Source organism: Staurois parvus, unplaced genomic scaffold (assembly GCF_062004578.1).
Source record: "Staurois parvus isolate SC_StPar_1 unplaced genomic scaffold, SC_StPar_1.0 ptg001680l, whole genome shotgun sequence".
NCBI lineage: Eukaryota > Metazoa > Chordata > Amphibia > Anura > Ranidae > Staurois > Staurois parvus.
Window position 1 is genome coordinate 62,501 of NW_028319476.1, and position 10,930 is coordinate 73,430.

At 39.5% G+C, this 10,930-nt stretch overlaps 1 protein-coding gene across 1 annotated transcript in view; it reads left to right on the forward strand.

Annotated features, from left to right (window-relative positions):
- The window catches only part of LOC149434773 (transmembrane protein 230), a 12,125-nt gene extending 4,450 nt beyond the window's left edge, over positions 1–7,675 (forward strand). The window contains exons 3-4 of the mRNA XM_089663407.1: positions 3,164–3,286; positions 4,137–7,675. Coding sequence (XP_089519533.1) covers positions 3,164–3,286; positions 4,137–4,277 — 264 coding nt within the window. The 3' untranslated portion in view covers positions 4,278–7,675. The remainder of the gene's footprint in view (positions 1–3,163; positions 3,287–4,136) is intronic.
- The last annotated feature ends 3,255 nt before the right edge of the window (positions 7,676–10,930 follow it).

Consider the following 10,930-nt stretch of genomic DNA (forward strand, 5'->3'; position numbering starts at 1 on the left):
CCAACTTTACCAAAAAAAAAAACGGCCAAAATCCCGAAAAACGGCCGACCAAATCGCCCACTAACGATCCGAAAATCGGCCGATTTTATTTTCGGCCGACAAATCGGCCGATTTTCGACCCATCTATGGCCTGCATAAGACCACATTCTATGGTTAATCTGATTGAGGGCCCATTCACACAGCACCTGTTGTGTTGATGTGTGTCACCTGAAAAGCCGATTACACTGATTGTAAACCCTCACCTTCTTAAACAACCCATTCAGTCTAAAGAGAAATGAAAGTCAAAACATTTGTATATAGATATAAAACAAATATACTCATTTCTTTTCCCCTTCTTATAAGTGTTCACATACCCTTTGTTCTCAGCTGCATAAGAGCTAGGGGAGGAGAAACAGCAGCACACTGACCTTCCCAGTGAATGACTGTTCAGGGGGGTGTTGTCATCAAAAGTCTGATCATTGGAGGAGAGCACACAGAGTTCCCAGCGTAGCTAGAGAACTGACCACACTGTGCTCTCCTGCCTAGTGTGGTTGGTTATTAGGAAAGTAGAGGGACTGTCAGGAACACAAAGGAAGCAATACAAAGAGAACAGGATACTTTTTTATGTACATACATGATAAAGCAGCCTATATAACATGAAAAAAACTGTTATCCTCTTAAGTGCTGAAGGGTAAATACAGATCTTTAAAACACGCTGCATCGATGTGAAGGGCCATTTAATGTCTGGGGAATTTAATTTTGTAGTAGACCTTTAGTTTATATGTATTCATGACTTTTCCTAAAGTAGAATATAAATTCAAATGGGCTAGGTCTGACGGACTTTACGTTGCCTAAATAATACTGAATATTATTTGTAGTGTTCAGTAAATTTAGCTGCAAAAATGCACATACACTGCTAGATGGCATAATAAAGTAAATCTGCGCTATGGTAAAAACCTAAAAAAACAAAAACTGTGGCCAAAAAAAAAACAAAAACTGTGGCCAAGAGGTTCTATAATGTCCCCGATCATAGCTTTTACTTTTAAAGCTTCCGCCTGGCAGTACTAGGGCCGTTGGTTGGTTAATCCCAACCACAGCACCACCTGCCTGGAGTTTGAATGTTCTCCCTGTGCCTGCATGGGTTTCCTCCCACTCTCCAAAGACATGCTGGTAGGTTAATTGGATCCTGTCTAAATTGGCCCTAGTATGTGCATGTATGAATGTAAGTTAGGGACCTTAGATTGTATACCCCTTGAGGGTTAGGGACTGATGTGAATGTACAATATATATGTAAAGCATTACAGAATTTGACGGTGCTATACAAGTACCTGAAATAAATAATAATAAATAATAAAGCCTGAGATTCCAGCCTGCCCCCAAACCTTTTACAATCCTTTTGTAAAATCTGCCTTTATGATTTGAGGCACATCTCCTACAATAACCAAAATGCTCTTTGACTGAAAGATCTATCACTAGTCTTAAAGCATATTTAAACCCAAGACAAACTATTCGTATTACAGCTTACCAGTCCTTAGATGTGGTAGCTATTATTTATTTTATTTATTTCAGGTACTTGTATAGCGTCAATTTACGCAGCGCTTTACACATATATATTTTACATTCACATCAGTCCCTAACCCTCAAGGAGTTTACAATCTAAGGTCCCTAACTTACATTCATACACATATTAGGGCCAATTTAGACAGGATCCAATTAACCTACCAGCATGTCTTTGAAGTGTAGGAGGAAACTGGAGTACCCGGAGGAAGCCCATGCAGGCACAGGGAGAACATGCAAACTCCAGGCAGGTGGTGCCGTGGCTGGAATTCGAACCAACGACCCTAGTACTGCCAGGCAGAAGTGCTAACCATTTAGCCACTGTGCTGCCCATATATTATTAGTTTTATTTGTTCACACTTTTTTCTTTCCTTTTAATTTAATCTGGTAATCCTTCCATTAACTCGCCTCATGTCCTAGGGTGACAACCGTACTGAACAGTGTTGTAACCCTAGGACATGGAGTGTGTTGGGACTGCATAATATTGTATTTTGACTATATAACACCTCCCTCTCTTCTCCATAACAGGGGAGGTGTTTTGTAGTCCAGGATGATAGCAGGGAACAATGCTACCTGATAACAGTCTGGAATAAGTGGTCAATCAAGCTTTTTTTTGTCTGAGTATAGATCTATGCTTACCACAAGCATGTTTGAATCCACTTACTATAACTTACTATCTCTGCTGGAAGTTTATTCCACACATCAAAATAATACTTCCAAAGATGAGTGTTGAACTTTCCTCCTGCTACTTTTAGGTCATGTCCGCTTGGAAGCTCACAAGATTTCTGGCTGGATGAACTAGTTTTTCTTTGCGTTTTTTGAACTGATATAATAAAACACTTTAAATGGTGAATTTAACAGTCAAAAAGGAACAAATAAGAGAAATTTGTTAGCGTTTACATATACTTTAATCAGTGCACATGGGAGGGCCGGGACGCTGATGGGAGGGAATGACCAATCCTCCTGTAGGGGCCCCAGGCACACAGAGGGGCCCAGAGAGCAGGGGGATTCATTGCAGCAAGACGGAGGGGCAACTAAAGAAGGATGCCCTGTGTGGTTCTCTGTAGCAGCTCAAAGACTGTCCTTGCCTCCTGCTTTCAGCTGCTGCCAGAAGAGACACAGGGCATCCTTCTGTAATTGCTTCTTCCCCCGCACTGATCCCCCCCTCCTTGTTCTGCCTGCTTCTGATTTCCCCCTGTGTGCCCCCTACCTTCCCGCAATGATGCTGACATCCCCTGTGCCCGCCAGCAGCTGCGAGTACAGGGGATGTCAGGATGGAGAGCAAAGTAAAGGGCTGGTAAATATGTCACTTACCAGCCCCTTCCTTTTCTGAATGGACAATGATTTGTACAGTAACTGTAAGTAACAAAGTAATGAAATAACTTTTAAAAAGGACAATCTGAACAGTGAAATAAGCTTTGTGTTGTATACAGTCACAGCATTATCTTGTATATTTGTGCTTCTGATAAGCCCCGAGACCTTTAAAATATTTCTGTAAATGTTATATTAACTTTTTTTTTTTGTTTGTTTTTTGTTTTTAGCCAACTTTAATTTGCACTTTACTGATCTCTAGTTGGAAAACAAATGTTAATGTTTTAAATAAATATGCTTTCTGATTCCTATCTAGTTTAAGAAGAGCCCTCCAAAAATACCATACAAAGCCATTGCTTTGGCCACTATCCTGTTTTTGATAGGCACGTTGCTGATTGTGATCGGGTCCCTCCTTTTAACTGGACACATTAGCAATGGGGTAAGAGGTTTTTTTTAAATCTTCTTTTCATTCATATTTGTGTTTTGTCAAGGTAGACATGCAGTCATCAATAGTCTCTTCTCTACCTTTCATTTTAGTTTTCTGAGTAAATATAAACCCCAAAATGAAATATATTGCAGCTTTACCAGCCTTGCTAGCTGAATATGATTTCTTTTCTCAATTTTTTTCCCCCTTTGTTTTCACCTGATTATCTTACAGGTGGTGCACTTCTTGTCCTAGGGTGATGATACTCAAACACTGTACTGCATCTGTGGAGAAGAGGGGTTGTCATCCTAGGACAAGAATTGTTAGGTGTTCTGTCTTCTCTCGTCTTCTGCATACCAAAGGGTAAGGGGGTTCTGTAGTTCTAAAATACTGCATGATAACACTGCAGAGTACACAGGACTTTTGGCAGGATCAGCAGGTAATTTTTCGCACTTGTATATAACAAAATACTTTTAATGGTATATTTCAGAGGCAAATAAGAGTGTATTGTTGGGGTTTACATATGCTTAAAGGTATTCCTCGCTTTGCTTTTTAGTTTAGTATATTTGTGAGACAGAGGTAGATTCTACATCAGTTAAAGCGTTGTTACTTAAATCTGCTTGAATTCATTAAGCCATGAGTATGGCTGTTCTGAGGCTACTTTGGCTGTCCGGAGCCCAGTTGCCTTATGACCAGCTGCTTTAAGATGTTTCTGGTAGCATCTTTCACTCAATTGATCAATGACTGTGGCCTTTATATACAAAATGCTCATTGTTTGTTTGGTACTGGTGACTATGGATGAGCCGTTTGTAGACAAAAACAATTGCATTTTAACTTTTTTTTTTTTTTAATATTTTTTTTGAAGGGCAATGAACGGGCTATACCTGTGCTGATCATTGGAATTTTGGTCTTTCTGCCTGGATTCTACCACCTCCGCATCGCTTATTATGCTTCTAAAGGATACAGAGGTTACTCATACGATGACATTCCAGACTTTGATGACTGAACCACTATGTGTGGCAGTAGGCACAGTACACACTATTCGACTTCACTGGGAGCCGTCAGGTCACAGTAGGGGAAAGAAAAGATGCCCAGCAGACCAGTGTATATACAATGAGGCTTCAGTTTAGTCAGGCAGTTGTGATAATTCAGTGGACTGTTTTATCAGTTTGTCACAAAACAAATACCCGATTTGTACTGCTAAATGTTTTGTAGGGTAAAAGCATTCCCTTCTGAAAAGAGCATGTTCGATTTTCCTTAGAGCAGAGAGAGCAAATGAAGAATTAACAATCCCTGAGCAGTGGCAAAACGAGGTCTTGCCCTAACCACCAATCACATTCTAACTATTACTTAAATAGAGCACTTTGGAAAATGATAGCAGGCATTTGATTGGTGGTTTTAGTACCACCCTGTTCCTTCATAGTTAATTTAGTTTAAAAAAAAAAGCCATATAGCTTTATATTTAAAACCTGCAGAATAAACTATGGCTGCTCAGATAAATATGCATTAAAATATACATTTTTTTTTTTCATGGGGTACAGGTAGATAAAAATGTTACCAAAGGATCATATCACTCTAATTGGGCAGGCACAAACAAAATGTTAAAATGGCACTGTTACCTGAAGTTTACTTGAGGTATGCTTTATATTTTTATTCAAGTGTTTTCGATAATCTATGCAAGTTTTATGGGTTCATTCATAATTGGAATTTGACAGTTTTCCAACTCTAAGCTCCATGCAACATGGCTTGCAAGTTGCTGCCCTTCAGATGAATTTGCAATACAGATCACAGCAGGTCTAGAAAGGTAAGAAAAATAATTACATTGTTACAGTACCCATTTTACCATGCTAAGGTAAAATGGGAGATCTGAAATGCATGCCGTGTGCAGACAGTGAATAAGTGCATCATATCTGCACTCACCCACAACTGGGCACCTACCATATATGTCCTCCCACAGATTTCAAGTCATTGCAGCCTGTCTACTTCCATGGACTGCATGTCTGAGGCTTTGCCCACTGAAGAATGTCACAGTGCTGAGCACATTCTGTGGACATGGAAATCTCATTTTACCATCCAAGGGAAGTATTTAATTATATATACCGGAGGATAGGGTGTTGAAGTGTAAGTATAATTGCGTACTACCGCTGTCCTTTTTTGAAGTAGACAACCCAGCTTACCAGGACTAAACATTGTGATCCCTGGTGCTGACTTGTCCAGTGTGTACGCTTTATCTTGTTTATGTGCTGAGTGCTGTAATGGTTCTGCACATGTGATTAGTTATGACACCAGCCATTTGATGGTTTCATAGTTTGGTTGAGAACACAGCAAATGTGGCAGTTGGCATTCTCAGCTAGCCTGAAATGTAACTGTTTTTTGAAAGCGCCAAACAAATGGGTTTAGTTCTGCTTTAAGGCATGCTGTGAATAATTGTTTGTACCCTCACTGAACTATCTAACCATATTTGATCATATATGCAGCACCATGGAAGCTGGTGATCAAACAGCAGATTTCTAGGCTGTAAAGAATAGGAGGGTTTAGTTCCCCCCCTCTGTATCTGTACCCCCTCACCCCAATTTTTGTTTTTCTTTGGCTTTGGTTAGAGCTAGTTAAAACCAGAACACTGAAAAGGCCATATTCTGTACACAAGCAAAATGTACTGCCATTGCGATCTGCTGTGCCAATAAAGTGTTAGCGCCGGTTCACATATATGTGGTTTGAACTGCATCCAATCCACATGACCTGTGAAAAAACATTGCTTCCTATGGTGCCTGTTCACCTATGTGCAGTGCACTGGCAGTGCGGATTCAAAAAAGAGTCCTGTATGATTTCTGAGCAGTGCGGTCTGGTTCAGATGCTGATTACAGGCTGTTGACTTCTATGGCAACTGTTTCTAAACTGCGTATGTGTGAACAGGATAATCCTGAGAGCTAATCCTGTCCTGAACCTAATATAAACCTGACATGAACCGCTGAACAACTATTGTATCGATTAGCTGTGAAACCTGAGCTTCAAACCACACCGCTCCGTGTGAATCAGCTCTTCACTATTAAAGTGAATGGGCTGCATAAATTACACTGCAGGGGAACACACAGGAACATGGACCTCGATCTTGTGCAATTCTGATGTGAACCGGCCCTTAGGACAACACAGTACCTTTTTTTTGTTTTGTTTTGTTTTTTTGTTTTTTGTTTTTTTTCACGATAAGCATAGGAATCTCAGAACCCTTGTCAGCTTTGTATTGTTTTCCGTTTCCCTGGTTATAGCTTTTCACTCACATCCTGTCTGGTAAAAGATTTCCATAGTACAAAATTATTCTGTAAAGGGGACCCGGAAAGCTGTGAAACCAGACAAGGAGCTCTAACCTTTCCCTACTTTATCCAAAACTAAAAACCAGTTTTTCTTATAGTTAGTTTGTTACACCTTTTATGATGCACTTAAAGTGGAACTAAACCCTCCTATCGTTTTCAGCCAAAGAAGCTGCCATCCCTGTTTGATCTGCAACTGCCATTGTGCTGCACATGATCAATTATGACACCAGCTCTTTGATGGCTTGGCAGTTTGGTTGAAAGCACAAGCAAATGAGACCGTTGGCTTTCCTGGCATGTCAGGATTGTAACTGTTCTTTTGAAACTGTTAAATCAATGGGTTTAGTTCTTTTTTAATTGCCTCTCTGTATAAGGCTATGTGAAAAGAGTTAAGAATAACCTTTTTCCAACATGTATAACTTACTGCCCTTAGCTGTACAGAAAAGTCAGATCTTTTTCTAGCTACCCTTTGTGGTGCGACTCATTCTGCATTTTTAAAAAATATATATTCTAGCCTTTTAGTGGCAAATGTCACTGGACTGAACATGTCTGTAGGACATGAAGTCATCAATGAACAGTAAAATATTGTCCCCAGATATACCACATGTATTTCTTGACTACTGGTTTGTTTTTGTTTTTTTTACTGTAAATGCTATTTAAAAACTAAAAAAGCAATATATGCATGCAGTACTAATTTGTAATTTACAGGTTCTTGAAAGGCAGATTCCTGTGCTGCCAGTATCTTCCACTTAGTTTTATAGTACAGATCACAAATTGAAGGGAAGAATTTAGCTGGAGGCTGTGGCAACACAAGCAATTCTCCTCGCAGTCACTTTTGTGCGGAGCTTAGAATTGGCCACCTGACCAGTCTCTGTTTTCTAAATGAATGAGTGAATCATTCTTTCATGGTGATGTTGGTTCAATTGCCACTGTGTTCATTGCAAACCATGGCACTGCTGCTACTGCTGTATATGGTTATTTTTGCCAGCATGCACCAAAGTATGGAAATGTTTGCTTGGAAGGATGCATGATCTCCTACATGTATTCACTATATCATGTATTCTGCTAGGTTAAGTGCAAATAAAATGCTGTTAAGAAATGATGCGTATTTCTCTTTTTTGAATGTGTAATGTTGCTTCCAGTGAACAGTGGTGAGATTCCGGAGATGTAGTAATGTATTGCTGATTTGATTTAACAGATACTTTATTGTTGTAAATGTTTTCCTTTGTTAGCACATCAAGTTAGAAATGGGGAAGCAGACTAATCCTGGTGACTGTAGTGCTGTGTAAGGGCTATTCTTTGTGCTGCTTTAGTCTTTATCCTACAACATCTGGTCCAGTGAATATGAATGTCCAGGGCAGCAGAAAAGCCACATTCAGATTGTCATCATTGTTTGTTATGAATGCTGATATGCAAGACAGCAAAAATTATCTTCCACTACTTGACTGATTAGCTAAAGGATAAGTTTTTAAGATTGTTATAAAGATCAAAGAGGCTCCCACAGGCCTTTTTTTTAGTTCCAGCAGCAGCTGTACACATCGCCCTGGCTGGGCAGTGAGTTATGGAACCAAATATAGTTTTTGGGGTCACAGAGCACATGTGTTACACAGCTGGAACTGCATATATTTACCTCTAGATTTCGGGTAGGTGTTTTTTTTTTTTTTGTTTTTTTTTTTCTCTTTTACACACACATGGATAGAGAGGGCCTGAGGGGAACATCTTTACAAAATGTAGCATTTGTCTATCAAAGCTGAACTCTGGGCTACAGAAAAAGTTACTCTTGCAGTGGGTCCCCCCCCGTGCTGCAAGAGTAAAATGCTCATTTTCTCTAGATGTCAAATAAGGTGAATTACGTAACTTATTCCCTAGTAGATAGTACTATCCTGGGCTGCACAGTGGCTAAATGGTTGGTACTACCACATAGCAGCACTAGGGTCCTTGATTCGAATCCAAACCACGGCACTACCTGCGCAGAGTTTGCATGTTTTCCCTATGCCTGCGTGGGTTTCCTCTGGGTACTCCAGATTCCTCCCACACTCCCAAAGACATGCTGTGCTGGTGGGTTAATTGACTCCTGTCTAAATTGGCCCTAGTATGTGTATGTATGAATGTGAGTAAGGGACCCTAGATTGTACACTTCTTGAGGGTTAGGGACTAATATGAATGTACAATAAATATGTAAAAGCGCTGAGTAAATTGATGGTGCTATATAAGTACCTGTAATAATAAAAAATGTAAAAAACAAAATAAATGTGAGTGGGTTCTCAGTGTCCTCACATACAATGCAGGATCACTGGTTCTTCATTGTATATAATGACTTCAGGAGAGCTGCGACCAGTTGGGTGACCGATCTTAAGTAGAGGAGAGAGCCTGTAGGAGTGAGCAATAAGTTAAGTATTTCACTTTATTCATAATTGCCAAATGAGTGTTTAACTCTTGCATTGAGGGGGTTCACTGCAGGGGCAACTTTTTATCAAACCCAGATTTCAGCCTTAATTTTTTCTGCTGTTTCTTTAATGTAAGCCTGTCATGGGATAACTACATATGCTGGCATTGCAAACCTGCTTCTAAAAATGATAGTTTCTTCGCTTCCATTGTCATCTATTAGCTTCAGAAGATTCTGAGTCGTCAAGCTGGAACATGCCATTATCTGTATACATGATATGGATCATTGGCTCAAAGTACTGAAGCCAGTGGATCAGAATGATGACCTGGCAGCTAGCATTTTCAGGAGCACAAGTGGGCAATCTTCTTTTTTTTTTTTTTTTTTTTTTTTAACCTGACAGATTTCCTTTTAACATTTTTCCTTATTTGATGTAGTTTAATTATTGACAACTGCTAAACTGGATGAATTTAAGCAGTGTATGGCCACCTTCAGAATTATTTGCTATGAAGCAGGGATTGACCTGGTTTCTCCCAGAGAAGTAGTAGTTGCATTTAAACACAATGGGGTTGATTTATTAAAGTAAAATGGGCTGTTCACTTTGCAAAGTATAATTTCACCATATTCAGAGGTCTAGACAAAATTACCTTGCAAAGAATACTTAACCACGTGCAAGGAACATTTTTTTTTAAAAAGGCATTTTTTGTACATGATTGGAAGATTAAAGTCCAGCAGAGCTTCATCTCATTCACTGTGCTCTGGGGAAATTCCCTTGCAAAGTGCAACTTCACTTGCAAAGTGAACCGCATATTTGCTTTTAGTAAATTGCTCCAATAGGTTTCCTGCATACCCATACAGCAGTACTTTCCAACCCCAGTCCTCAAATTGCCCTGTTCTGTGAGTTTCCCTTAGATAAAATAGCTGTCAAGCTCTAAGCCATTGACATTGTTTTAAAGTTGTCCAAAAGCCTAAACATTCTTTACCTTAATGCATTCCCTGCAATAAGATAAAAAGTGTTTAGGTATTAGTATCACCCCCTTATACTTTGCCTGTTAGATGTCTTCATGCTAGATTAACCTCCTATACCTTAGAGGTCTGATCATTCTGATAAGGAGTGCATCTCCATGTAGTGGGATACTTCATCAGATTTTCCTGGTGGAATTTATCACCACATAATTTATTGAAGAAGTTGATTTAACTTTGCACTTTTTAATTTTTTTTTTTTTGTAAATTTCTTTTTATTAGTTTAGTTCAGTAGTTAAAAGTAAAAAAAAAGTAAACACACAACCCTGCATATCCAGGCAGGCCTCATTTGTACAGGCAAAAAAACCACAAAAAAAACCCTGACAACAATACAATCGGAGGCCTGTGGGCAAAACAAAATTTCCCCTCCCTATCCAGGCAACATCCCCATGAGATACATAACATATGAATGATGTACCCCCAGAAGGGTAACAAGACCTCATTTTCCCTGAGAGTTAACACCTAAGGCTGTGGTTGCTGCATAATTACTGACCCAGTTTATATACCCAGTCTGCCATATTTTACGGAGTGTCAGGACCATACAGTAAACCAGGAATAGTACATGGACATTGGACCAAACGAAAGGTAGATGTAAAAAAAAAAACCTGGATAAATCCACCCCTCAGGCATTAGTGGATGAACTGTCTAGCCAGAGCTGCCCTACCTTTTGGAACTTGTTGGGATAAACTCTACGCAAATAAGTAGCTTTAAAAAATGGCATAGCTTTATTGGCAAACCCTTTCCAAAACGTCAGAGATGGCACCATTGGTTTTTATCCAGTGCAAGATCAAAGCCTTTTGAGCATAAAATAATAAACTAAGCCGAGTACATTGGGTCCTGGTAGGTACCAGACCTTCTGCCAATAGACATACCAAAAGCGTTAATGTAAGAGGTAGAGCTGGGACACTGGTGATGAACCACAAAATCTCTTTCCAAAAATCCTTTGCC